The following is a 14397-nucleotide window of genomic DNA, read 5'->3' as shown; positions in this document are numbered from 1 at the left end:
GAGATGTGCTAGTTTAATGTCCTGAATTAAGAAGTTGATAACTCTCAGGTCTGTCTTTGCCATCTACCTGATCTGTTGTGGATCCTGTATAACTCTGCTTTAGCTATTTTACAGTGTACTGTCACCTATGCCCTCAGATTGGCTCCAAAATGCTTCAAGTTTAAATTTTTACCTCTTTTTTTGTTTATGTTCCATGATGGCCTCACCCCTCCCCATCTCTTTTACCGGCTTTCAAGCACATTGCCATCTTTTTGCCCCATTATTGCCAGTTGTATCTTTAGCCTTCTGGCCCCACAATTTGGAATCTCTCTCCACCTCCATGTTTTGATCAAGATTTTGTTTACCCTTACTAATATTATTAATAATAATAATGTTATACTCATATGAAGTGTTGAGATGATTTCCTGTGATAATTATTCTTAGTTTGCATTAAGACAACACAAGTGACCAGCTTAAAAGGTATAATAGCCAAAGTGTAATAGAGCCCACAGAAGCCGTATCAGTCTTTACAGGCTCACCCTGAGAGTGGAAGAGAGTTGTCCTTGTCTGCGAAGGACTGTCAATGATAGCCAAACGAAAGATTTAGAAACAAAAACAAAGATGCTGGAAAAGCTCAGCAGGTCTGGCAAATCTGTGGAGGAAAAAACCCATTTAGAATACTGTGTCCAATTTTGGGCCCCACACCTCAGGAAGGACATACTAGCCCTGGAGCGTGTCCAGTGGAGATTCACACGGATGATCCCTGGAATGGTAGGTTTAACATATGATGAATGGCTAAGCATCCTGGGATTGTACTTATTAGAGTTTAGAAGGTTGAGGGGAGATCGAATAGAAACTTACAAGATAATGTACGGCGTAGACGGGGTGGGCGCTGGGAAGTTGATTCCGTTACGTAGGGAGACTATGCACAGCCTTAAAATTAGAGGGGGTAAATTTAAAACGGAAATGAGATGACATTTCTGCAGCCAGAGAGTGGTGGGCTTGTGGAATTCATTGCCACGGAGTGCTGTGGAGGCCGGGACGTTAGATGCCTTCAAGGCAGAGATCAACAAATTCTTGATCTCACAAGGAATCAAGAGCTATGGAGAGATTGCAGGGAAGTGGAGTTGAAATGCCCATCAGCCATGATTTAAATGGCGGAGTGGACTTGATGGACCAAATGGCCTTACTTCCACTCCTATGTCCTATGGTCTTATGGTCTTAAACCAGACTTAAAGTCTCAGGTCCAATGACCCTTCCTCGGAAAAAGATTTAGAAACACCAGGCTGAATTTTACCAAAAACTTTGGAAGTGTTAATTTTGGCGAGTTCCATTGAAGGACCTTTTCCCATGACCTCATTTGTGTTTTTTTTGTGTCCATCTGTCACAGAAATACTCACCGTTATGAGGATTTTGTAGGATTTCACTGCCAGTCACATGTTTAAAGCATACTGTGTACCATGTCAATGGTGCCACAAATAATCATTTATGATGAAACTAGTGGGGGGGAAATGAAAAAGAATAGCTTTGAGAACACTTGAGTGGCACAGGTGGAATTTCGTTGCAAATAACTACAACTATGAGAATCTAGCCAAACAGGCTGTGCATCCTTTGACATACCATGTTACAATCCTGTCTAAGGAAATGCTACTCTTTCCCTAATGCTCAGATCAGCATAAGATTTTGTCATTGTTTAATGTGGGAAGCATCTATGCTGGAGTGCCTTTAAACAGTTGAAAAGTTAACTTTTATTGAATTAAAACAAAAGTGAAGAATAAACAAAGGCAAAAAGCTGCATTTGCTTTTGGGACCAAATAAGGGTGACTTGTCTTTTGAGCAACAACAAACTTGTCAATGAATGATAACTTCACCCAAGTCATATTTACTGGGAGAAGTTGCCAATTGGGTCCCATCTGACTTATTCTATCCAATGTTGCAGCACTCTGTCATTCTGAAGGTGATGTTCTTCCTCCTCAATGTTCTAATCTTTCTCTTGAAAATGTTACTGCTTCTGCCTCAGCTCTTCAGAGTCTATCACATGCCCTGTTTGCCAGCTCCAGTTGCACAGAAAGCAGTATGCTCGGATTATGCAACAAGCTTTGTCTGGACTGCAAGGGTCTATCCCAGCGCTGACCCAAGCATCAGAATCTCATTTTCAGGAGATCTATTATCTGCTCCATAGGGGCCTTGATGTAACAATGGGACACAATGTATCTGCACTCTGCCTTCATCATATCCAAATGACACTTTACCCATGTCTCCAGTAACCACCTTCGTAAGACATTCAGACTTGAAACATTCTTAATGATCTGGACATCATAACAGCTTCCAGGCTACCAGCACATACTGTGGTACCTGGTGATCACTTTTGAATTGTATGTCAATGGGATGGAACCACTTCTTTGATAAAGCTGCATTATGAAATAGCACTCTCAATGCAACGTGTGTACAGTCTGTAGTTCCCTGCACTCAGAGGGAAATCACCTGTTGATGCAAAGTCTATTACCCAGGCTGTAGCACCCAGTTTTTCATGCCTAAACAAGATGAAGCAGTGATCTATCAAACACTACATTGGTAGTAGCTTTGTCATATTTGTGGTTGAGAGAGCGAATGTATGTCTTCAGTGGATCCTTGAAAGCACCTGTTGCCATAACAAATTGTGTGGTAGGATCACATGAACCAATGTCTTCAACCTCTTCCACATCATGCAAAAAAGGCAGTATTGTATGAAGAGTATGTCAGTGAATACTTTGTTTAAGTGAAAGAAAATCAGCTCCATGCTCACAAACAGTTTGTGACCCACAAGTGACTAAATTAATTTTTTTTAATGTTTTCACGAAAGTGAAGACAGTGCAGAAATGTCAGTCAAAAACTGTGAAATATTGGATGAGATGAACCAGTGTAGCATGAAATATTATGATGTTTAGAATTTTTGAAGTCAATAAATTGACAGGGCTGCATAAAATGTGTTCTATTTCCTGTGGGAGTTGGCATAATAGTAATGTTACTGGCTAATGCTCTGGGAGCATTGGTTCAGATCCTGCTGGGGCAACTTATGGAATTTGATTTTATGTATTTATTATCATGTGTATTTTGTTACAAAATACAGTGAAAGGTGTTGTATAGTGTTGTCACTCCCCAGCGCCATCTTAAGACACAGAAAGGTAAAACAAAATATAGAATATAAAGGCAGAAGAATAAAGAAATACAGACAAAGTGGTTAAATTTACAGTTCTTCTTGTTAAGTGCTCTGCCATGGGCCCGGTGGCCAGGCAGCAGTTACTTCGCTGCGTGGCTGCTACTGGAATGAAAGTCACCATTATTTGGTCCTATCTCACCTCTACTATAAATCCTCACCAGACCTTGCCAATGCAGGTCCCACTGATACCATTAGGTACTGCACCAGCCCAAATTCGACTCTGCCACCTCCATGAATCTATGCTGAATGCAGATGCCACTGGGAATTCAAACTTTCCTCTAATGCAGCAGCCATGAGTCAGCACTGGGCCCACTCAAGTCCAAGTTGGGCCCACTTGCCCACCGTCACAAGTCCACATTTGTGTCCACTGTGGGCCCATTTGCCACTGCCACTGCCAATGCCATTGCCATGACCAGACTCTTCAAAGAAAGGTAAGTAAAATAAAAGAAAAGAAATGAGCAAAGAGAAGAAAAAGTGAAAAGAACGAAAAGGGGATGGAGCTCAGAAGCCCTACCCACTGCCATATTACTTGAGTTTAAATTCAGATTTATTAACTGAAATATAATTGAACTAACTGAAATATAAGCCATAAATATAAATATAAACTGAAATATAAGCCCCAATATTGGTGACAGTGACAGCTATCAATGTTGTAAAACTAAATCACCAATATCCTCGATAGAAGGAAATCTGCCATCCTTACGCAGTCTGATACTGTCAACTGCCGTCATAAGCTTAGCAAGCCCCTTAGTTCAAAGAAATTAGGGATCAGCAACATATGGTCTTGTTGGTGATGCAACAATCCTTGAAGCCATATTAAAAAATCTATGGAAATTGCAGAAGTAGGCTTTTAGAAGTTATGTTAGCTTGTTAGTTTTTCCATAATTTAGGAAGATCCTGTCCTCTCAAAATGCCATACATAAGAACAAGGATGAAGGTGCCCAATATAAAGCAGCTCCAAGTCCTCCTCCAGCATGAATGGGACATATGGCACTGTTTTATTACTGCTTTGGGGTCAAAATCAAGCCATATTATGGGAGTGTTTTCACTATGTGAACTACATAATGTGGAACTACCTTCTCAAGGAAAGCAAATGGGCAACAAATGTGAATCTTACCCACAACACTGTGGAAGAATTTTTTTTTAGAACAGTAGTTTCTGGAATTCTTTAATATTTTTAGAAAGATTTGTGGCCATTTCAGTACTGAGATTTTAAGTTTCATTTGTTCAAACACACCCACTTTAAAGACAAAAGTAACAATGTGGTCAAACTCCCCACTACCATAACATGAAGAGGGAACTGAGAAAATGAACATTTGCAAATCTAAATATCAGTGAAGCATAATGTACATGCTTTGCAAACAGATGTGCTGCCCTCCTGTGCAGCAGAGCCAACCGTAGTGCCACAAACATGGCTGTTGCTGCTTTCCTCTGTAAGGCCACTTACAGCCAAAAAAAAATTGCTTCAAGATGGTATACCTTTTGCTAGGTGAATGGCCACAGGGGACTCCTGTGCTACCTGTCCACAAGTACTTGTCTTTCTAGTGGTCACATAAGTCTTTTGACTGTGTGGCCCTTACTTATGGTGTGACCAGCTCACTAAATGTGCTATCAGTGATATTCATGGCATCATGATTGCTCCACAGTAGGTCCATCTGCAGTTCCAGGTGAACACACTTCCTGCATATGTGGTCACCATGGACAATGAAAGTGACCCTTATTTCCCATATATTGCAGGAGGAGTGCTCTAAGAGGTCAAGTTCCCTCCTGACAATGATATTGCCAGCTGCGTGTGAACCCTTATTGGCTGGAGCACTTAATTCCCTAAAATTGGTTAATTTGTTTTCTGTTGTGCCACAAATATTGTTATGATCAGCATCGGAGGAGACTGGTAGACATGATTCCATTATAACTCCTTGGATTGAAGCAAGGACTTCTCACATTCATACTTTTTCATTTATTAATGTTATTGAACATGAGTTCTTCCTCTAAGATTCGCACTGGGGTTACATTTTATTCAATTTCCAGAAATTGCATATTATGCAAATTTTCATTACCAGATATTTGTATTACTTGTTGCTGCAACATCCAACAACCAATCTTTCTAAAATATTCTATCATATTCTATTAAAGTGTTGTATTCTGTGTGTTATTGACTTGCTCACCAACTGGTAGGTTTGTTTGCAGACATGTTTTCACCATAATCAGCACGCCTCTGGTGAAGCGTGTTCTGTCGATGTTCTGTCCCACTTGCTATATATGTATTTCGGTTTGCTGGGATGTGTGGCATCATGCCTGGATATGTTTCTTGGTGGGTGGTATATGGAGTCCAGCTCTACATTTTAATTAATGGAGTTCTGGTTTGAGTGCCAGGCCTCCAGGGATTTTAGTGCATTTCTTTGGTTGGCTTGTTGTCCCAGTCGAATTGGTGTCCCTGTTTGTTGATATGTATTGAAATGAGTGATAGTTAGTCATGTCTCTGGTAGCTAGTTTGTGTTCATGAATCCTGATGGTTAGTTTCCTTCGGGTTTGTCCTAAGTAATGGTTTTGGCAGTCTTTGCATGGTATCTTGTAAATAAATGATAACAAAGTGTGGAGCTGGATGAACACAGCAGGCCAAACAGCATCTCAGGAGCACAAAAGCTGACATTTTGGGCCTAGACCCTTCATCAGAGGATCTGCAGTTCCCATTATCACATCTTGTAAATAAAGTTGGTTTTGTTGGTTGTGGTTGTCAGATCCTTTATAATCGTCAGTGTTGTAGTGTTGCTGTTGGTTTGTTTGTCGGTATGCAAACAAACTTGATAGCTTGGTGAGTAAGTCAACAACCACACCACCAGGCTGAGCTACAAATCTACAAAGTAACGGCTACACTACAACAGCTACTGATGAGAATAAAGGATCTGCCAACCGCAAATAACAGAACCAACATTGTTTACAAAATACCATACAGAGACTGCCAAAAACATTACATAGGGCAAATCGCAAGGAAACTAGCCATCAGGATTCACACACACCAACTAGTTACCAAGAGACATGACCAGCTATCACTGACTTCAATATACTTAGACAAGGAGGGACACCACTTCAGCTGGGATAACACAGCCATCCTAGGACAAGCCAACCAAAGATGTGAATGAAAATTCCTGGAGGCCTGGCACTCAAAACAGAACTCCATTAGCGAACTTATAGAGCTGGACCTCCTATATCAACCACTAAGAAACAAGTCTGGAAGTAATGCCACCCACCCCAGCAAATGAAGACACACAAGTAGCAAGCTGGGCAGAAAAGGTCGGCACGGTGGCTCAGTGGATCGCATTGCAGCCTCACAGCGCCAGGGACCCGGGTTCGATTCCAGCCTCGGGTAACTATCTGTGCAGAGTTTGCACATTCTCCCCACGTCTGCGTGGATTTCCTCCAGGTGCTCCAGTTTCCTCCCACAGTCCAAAGATGTGCAGGCTAGGTGGATCAGCCATGTTAAATTGCCCGTAATGTTCAGGGGTGTGTGGGTTATAGGGAGATGGGTCTGGGTGGGATGCTTCAAGTGGTGGTTTGGACTTGTTGGGTCAAAGATCCTGCTTCCACACTGCGGAGAATCTAATCTAATCTAAACTGACGCTTCACTGGAGGCCTGCTGATGTTACCTAGTATGGTGATGAAATGTCTGCAAACAAACTTACCAGTTTGGCCAGCAAGGCAACAAATATATCAACAATCCGAGCTACAAGTCTACTAAAAACCATTGTACCCTATCATAGATTGCGGAGGGAATGGCATTTATTGAAAGAAAAAATTACATCCATCGAGACCTTAGAGCAGCTAACGTTTTGGTATCCGAAAACCTGATGTGTAAAATCGCTGATTTTGGCCTTGCTCGAATAATTGAAGATAATGAATATACAGCCAAAGAAGGTACATTTCAAAAGTTTGTGCTGGAAACTGGATGGGAATGCTTAATTAAATAACATAGCTACAAACTTAAAAATAATGATGTTTTGTAATAAATGAGGTATAATTAAAATTAAAAGTTCAATTATAAAATGAAACTGAAATGTAGCTGACATTTTTACTTGCCCTTCAGGAATTTGAATCAGAATTTCCTTAATGTCCCCTGTCTTTGTTTGCTTATGCCAGCTCTGTTAAAATTACAATGTTTATATTATTTTCCCAGGGTTTAATTAGGCTAGTGCTTCGTTTAAATTTTTCCGGACTCAGTAGATTCTAATGGCAATCTAGGGGCTTATTTTCAGTTTACATGCAGTACCAAAACTCCTTAATGTCCTGTAACTATTGTTTCCAGACTCTGTTGAATTGATTATTTTAAAATTTTAAATAGTCAAACAAATGACAAATTCATTAATTTTGTACATTATTTATCAGCAGAAGCTAAGTTATAGAATTTGTTATATTTTAGTATTTGATGTCAGGTTAAAAACAGTTACCAATTATTCAAGCATGAATTCGTGATTTTTGATGTAGGAAAAATGGTTAAAAATTGAGCTTTAATCATTGTATAAGAAGAATATCTGAGTTTTCAAATAATTGCTTATATTTCAGTCACCTTAGGATAATTAAATATTTAGTGATGTACTGGTAGAGGTCTGTATCAGCACACTGATGATCATGGCTTGCTTTGTCAGAGAAAGCATGTAGAGTTGTTGCAGGTGCCAATGGATTGAATGTCAGTTAACTTATTCAACTTTGTTTCAAGCTTTTGAATCAGAATTCTCACTTACACTTTGAAAATTTAGCACATTGGCTAACAAATTTTAGTCAATATCTCTGAATTTCACTGGAAGCCATGATGGCATGAGTATCAAACTGTCTTAAATGATCTTCAGGTGCAGTGGTAGTATCCCTGCAAGTCCCACCTGCCATAGAGGTATGTGTTAACATGCCTGAACAAGTTGATACAAAATTATTATAATTGTTTCTAACAGCTTAAATATGAGTTTAGATTGCAAGATTGCAAACACAGGTAAATACAGTTCTACCCAAACTCTCTGGTTGTGATCATGGGGCCTTTCATTTATCTTTTAAGCTTTTATCTTTGTTTTTTAACTAGAACTTAGCTGAGAAAACTTTTCCTATATGGATAATTTAAAGCTACCCTGTTACTGAAGCTGATTCACATGTGGGACAATTTGAATATATTTTCCAAATGTTTTGATTGATTCTTAGTGATGAAAATGCTGGGTAAAGTATTCTTCAGATATTGAAAAAAATTACATTGGTATCTTCTGTACCCTATCACTGTTTAAACATGTTAATTCAAACATTTACTCTGTAGACAGTCATTAATAAATAATAAATTTCACTTAAATGGGATGGCACATAACAAAAAAAGAAAATGATCGAAGGTAGTAAAAATTGTCCTCTGTTCAAGAGGTTGCCTCTGGTGTTAACAACAACCATGCTCCTTGTCATAAAAATCTCCATCGAATTTAGAACAAAGCTATGGTGTGATGATATGTTGTGACAACAACTCAGTGGAAAATTATTATCTGTTTAGTTTTTACATAACTTGTTTGATTCTAACACCTTTTGACTATTTTCTGTATTTTTTTCCTTACTTTTATTTTGTCAATCTCTGTTCCTCTGTTTCTTTTCTAAATTGTAAAAGGGTGGGGTGGACGAAAGGATATATACTAATTTATCATATTTACACATATTTATGTTATCCTTGTACTATGACATTCTTCAGTGTTCTAACTATTCCTCACTTTGATGCAAGTTGAGTCTCAAAATAAAATATAATACATAAACAATTTTTTTTGATTCAGGGGCTAAATTTCCAATCAAATGGACAGCACCTGAAGCTATAAGCTATGGATCGTTCACTATTAAGTCAGATGTTTGGTCCTTTGGGGTTCTCCTATATGAAATAGTCACATATGGAAAGATTCCATATCCAGGTAAGAGCACCCACATGAAGCATTTTCTGACCACTGGGATAATGTTACAGAAGGCATAATTTGGCTTCCAGAGGTTAACATTCATTATTACACAACTACTGATGTTGTAAGAAATGCAAGATAAAGGAGGATTATACACATACCAAAAGAATAGCTTCAGATTTATTTAGCAATCGTCATCTTTCTGTCAAGGAACTAAAGAGATAGACTTCTACTGTGAATCTAAACATTTATCTTTTACTTGATGAGACAAAAAACAGAAAAGGCATTTCTTTTGTTCATCTATTCCTTCAAACGTTTACTTAGTAGTTTAAGCCTAAATGATGTAATAGTGTAATTAAAAGGTGAAGATGACTGACCACTTTTTTATTTTATTGTAACTCTTTTCCAACTTTGATTAGACCACCTTTTGTTCTTCATTAATAATACAAGTTTACTCCCGTATTACCTTTAGCATAAACTCTTCATAGCTGCATATTTGTTGACATCCTAGTGAAGATTTTTTCTTGAATGCATACGTCTTTCTGTTATGAAATGCCCAAAACTGTTGTACAATACTCCAATGGTATTCTAAGATCAGGTTCAATTCCAGCATGATTTTCTTTGGTATCCGATATCTTATCATACAAAACCAATAACTAAATATGTTTAGATTTGGAATTAGCCACATAAAAGTGTACACAAAACATGATAGTAGCTACTTTTGTGGGAGCTCTAAATTTGCAACTTCAGGCTGCATACTTCTCACTCAAATGCAAGCGTTAACAGGATGAATATTTTGTGCTTTTTATGCTCATAACCGGAGTTTACTTTTGTGATAAAGAGACAATTCATTCAATCACTTTATCTAATATATTATGAGCATAATCCTCAAACAACTGGAAACAGGTACAAAAAAATTACACTGCAACTGGAACTGTCCTACTCTCTCGCAGTATATTTTAGCTATTGCCTCAAAATATTTCACGATTTTGGCTTTAGGAGGCTATAAAGACAGACTTTTAAGAGTCTTTTATTTATTATCAGGGATTCACAAGTTGTGCATATTTTGAAAAGTAAGTAATCTGACACTCATGGCAGGCATTATACAATTAGCTGCTTGAATAATCTGTAATTGAAGTTTGGTAGCAAACAAGTCAGTGCTGATGGGCTATACCCATTGCAGCTGGGAACAAGTTACAGATAGAGAAAACAGTTCAGATTCCCCCTACTCAGGAGAACTCTCTCTGTTCTCTCTCGTCAAAAACTCAATATACCTGAAAAGAAACAGTTTTATCCTTCTTGTAATGATTGTGTTAAGCTGTGACTTTTAAAGTGATAAATCAGGGATTTTTTCTAAATAGGGGAACCAGACATCTTGTGTCTCTTAGCAACCAGTGAAAGCATGTGGAGAAAGATGATGCAAGCAACACCAGGCTCAGAATAATAATAAGGACCATCTCAACAGCAGTAACTGGGAACAAAAACTAGTGAATTGCCTGTATAGTTTTTTCTCCCCCATATTGCACAATAACCTAATTTCCCTGCTTGCTTATTTGTCTTTCTGTCTGTCTGTCACGTGTGTAAGATGGATTTTAGGATTCTAACTAGTAATGTTAAATACAGTGGTTTATAACTCTTTATCTATAGCCAAAGCCTGGTTACTTGTATTAGATAATTATTCATGTTTGGTACAGAAGTCTGATCTGAGTGTTCATTCAACTTGAGTCCGAAAGTCAGGTAAATTGAGGAGCTTTGCATGCTTCATAAAATCTTTGGCTTTTGTCATGACTCCAGAAAAAGCAGGACCCAACTAATCAGTGCACAAACCCAGCGCATTGTAACAAGGATATGGTCAGAAGTATATTTGTATGTTAGAAAGTTTATGTTGTGTTGCTACCCCAGTGGAGACCAATAACACTTTTTAAATTTGAATTTCTAGTAGCTGACTCATGAAGGGTCACATGACAAGATAATGTTTTAAGACTTTTACTGTTATAAACACAAAAATCAAGATTGGCTGAACAGAATTTATTAAGCAACTAATACACCAAGCTACGGAATAGTTTTGCTTTAGTTCCGTCCCACTGAAAACCCCACAATGTTACAGCTCAATGGACTAGTGCACTGGAAATCAAGTTCTACTTTTCCTTGAGTTGTTACGAAAATTAGAGATTTTAAAATAAGTGCACAAATTTCACCAATCTACCTAATTTTCAAATCCAGGTTGATCGAAAGCATGAATCATCTTTCGGTACCAAGTAATCACAAGTAATTATGCTATAGCTAGAGGTAAGCAGTTAGAAACTGTCTGCATACAACAGTATACATTAAAACACTAATCCCCTTATAAATTCTCTCCTTGTAGACACGCAGACAGGTTACGGGTGAAGGAAAGTTAGAAGGCAGTTCAGGTTTCTAATCGTGGGTTTCTGAAATGCTTCTCATGATTCTTACATAGGTCAGAATGTTGTTGTTGTCTAGTTGCCTTTCTCTGGATGCTTCTGCTGGTATGCAAGAGACACAAAGGTGGGTTGATTGTTGATAAAAGTTTCAGATAAAATTTATTTATCAGTTAAAAGTTACAGCTTACATCAACTGCTGAAGGAAAGAGTAACTAATTTTCTTCAGGTTTAAATGGGTTTTGACCTTAACAAACAGGATAGCTTCTGTGCTGTGGGAAATCAAAACACTTATCCTTTGTCTTGTTTAAGCTGCTCAGCTACCTGAGAACTGATCGTATGGTTGCTGGCAAGGAAAAGGCTGTAATCATCGATAATTGGTCACTAGTCCATGGACCAATTATCTTTGTGCTACCCAGCTGTGTCTGTACACAGAATCCCTCAGTTCCATTTGTTCAAATGGCTATTTATACAAAAAAACAGGAATTGCTGGAAAAACTCAGTAGGCCTGACAACATCTGGGAAGAAAAATCAGAATTAACATTTTAGGCCTGGTGACCCTTTTAATTTCATAGAATCCCTACAGTGTGGAAATAGACCCTTTGGCTCAACAAGTTCACACTGACCCTCAGAGCATCCCACTCAGACCAATTCCCCATAATCCACACATCCCTGAACACTATGGACGATTTATCATGGCCAATCCACCTAGCCTGCACATCTTTGGACTGTGGAAGGAAACCAGAGCATCTGGAGGTAACCCATGCAGACACAGGGAGAATGTACAAACTCCACACACACAGCTGACGGAGAGTGGGATCAAACCTGGGCCCCTGGAACTGTGATAATAAAATGTGAGGCTGGATGAACACAGCAGGCCAAGCAGCATCTCAGGAGCACAAAAGCTGACGTTTCGGGCCTAGACCCTTCATCAGAAAGGACCTCATCATAGACCCCTCTCTGATGAAGGGTCTAGGCCCGAAACGTCAGCTTTTGTGCTCCTGAGATGCTGCTTGGCCTGCTGTGTTCATCCAGCCTCACATTTTATTATCTTGGAATTCTCCAGCATCTGCAGTTCCCATTATCCCTGGAGCTGTGAGGCAGCTGTGCTAACTACTGAGCCACCGTGCCACCCATAATATGACACTTGCCAGAAGTGTCAGGTTCCCTGCTTTTCAAAACACAGTTCTACAGACAGTTGTTCCCCAATTCAGCCCATAATTTTTAAAATCACAAAAATTTTAAAAATTCTCTACAAGATTATTATAACACTCTTCTTGTACCTGTTGTGTTCAGTTTAAGCTGTGACTCATCCAGGAGTTTCTATGGGCTTTCTTGTCACTGCTTCATCGACATGAATCTTTTGGTACTGTTTTAATTCAAGTCCTTAATACAAGCAATGCTTCTGGACCATTTTTGATTGCTGTTTCAAGCTACAAATTAATCTGAAGCAAAAATAGGACTTGCTGGAAAATCTAAGTAGGTCTGGCAGCATCTGTGGAAAGAAATCAGAGTTAATGTTTTGGGTCCAGTGGCCCTTCTTCAGAACTAATGGAGCTAGGAGAAGGATGTTTCTTATACAGAAGATGTGCTGGGGAAAGAGTAAATGATAGATGGAGATAGAGCTCAAAAAGAGATAAAAATAGTTAGACAGACAAATAGTGGATAAAGGTCAGTTTTGGGGGATGAATAGCTGCTAATGGGGACAATTAGTGGCTGAAAATGTATAGTGTGTGGTAGCAGCCCATGTGATGATAAGGGTCTTCATTTGCAGACAAAAATGTAGGTGTTCCATAAAGCAGCCACCCAGTTTGCGCTTTGCTTCCCCAATGCAGAGACCGATGCTTAATGAATACAGTAGACTAGACTGAGTGAATTGCATTTAAAGCACCGCTTCATCTGGAAGGTGTGTTTGGATCTTGGATAGCTGGAAAGATGCTGAGCTTCTAGTTGCTTGCCACTTCAACATGATACCATTTTCTCTGACCAATATATCTCTCTCAGGGTTGCTCTAATGCTCCAGCAAAGCTCAGCACAAGCTGGAAGACCAGCTCATCATTTTTCTCTTGGGAATCCTGCAGCCTTCTGGACTTAATATCAAGTTCAATCATTTTACAGCTTGAGCGTCTTTTTCCATGCTTTCCAGCTTAACTCTGATTTTTCTCCACAGTCATTGCCAGACCTGCTGAGATTTTCTAGCAATTTCTGTTTTTGTTTTAGATTTCTTTTGTTTTTTTTCTACAAATTAATCATCCCGCCTAAAGCCTGGTTTTCCAGAATTGTATAGCTCCAGAACAAGTCCAAAGTAGTTTGCATTCCTGCTATGCAACCATTTTGAGATGTTGCTTGTTGGTGATTTCAGTGGAGTACCATACCAATAAAAAAAGTCTGATTTTGACATGTTTGTGTGTGTGTCTATTTTAAAAATTAATCAAAATTAGTCTTGGATTATTAACTCATCCTGTAAAACATAACGCTTAGAAAATTTATACCTCTTAATCTTTCCAGCTTTTTTAATGTTGCTGAAATGAATTGCACTGGGCTGCCATTAAATCCTACTTGTAAGCATTTTACGTTTGAGCCAGGTAATGGTAATGCAGCTTCAGCAAGATTCTGTATGGGAGACTTATAGTGAAGGAAAGAGCCCATAGGATCCAAAGAAATTTGACTAATTAGATCCAGAATTGGTTGAGTGGCAGGAAGCAAAGGTTGATGGTTGTGTTTTTGTGCCTTGGAAGCTGGTGTCCAGTTGAGTTTTATAGGGATCAGTGTTGGGAGCCTTGGAACATTGAAGAGTACAGCACATGAACAGCCTTTAGCTCCTAATATTGTGCCAACAGTGATGGTATTCTGAGCTAATCCTATCTGCCTGTACACATATCTGGCTAAGTGCCTCTTCTCTTACATGTTGCTTATTTCCATC

At 38.9% G+C, this 14397-nt stretch overlaps 1 protein-coding gene across 5 annotated transcripts in view; it reads left to right on the top strand.

Annotated features, from left to right (window-relative positions):
- lyn (LYN proto-oncogene, Src family tyrosine kinase) overlaps positions 1–14397 on the top strand; it is a 113770-nt gene that overhangs the window by 74350 nt on the left and 25023 nt on the right. For all 5 annotated transcript variants that reach the window (XM_048529434.2, XM_048529433.2, XM_059646038.1 and 2 more), the window contains 2 exons: positions 6937–7090; positions 8962–9093. In XM_048529434.2, coding sequence (XP_048385391.1) covers positions 6937–7090; positions 8962–9093 — 286 coding nt within the window. The remainder of the gene's footprint in view (positions 1–6936; positions 7091–8961; positions 9094–14397) is intronic.

Source organism: Stegostoma tigrinum, chromosome 5 (assembly GCF_030684315.1).
Source record: "Stegostoma tigrinum isolate sSteTig4 chromosome 5, sSteTig4.hap1, whole genome shotgun sequence".
Lineage (NCBI taxonomy): Eukaryota > Metazoa > Chordata > Chondrichthyes > Orectolobiformes > Stegostomatidae > Stegostoma > Stegostoma tigrinum.
Note: the sequence above shows the minus strand (reverse complement) of the source record. Positions and strands in the feature narration are given on the sequence as shown.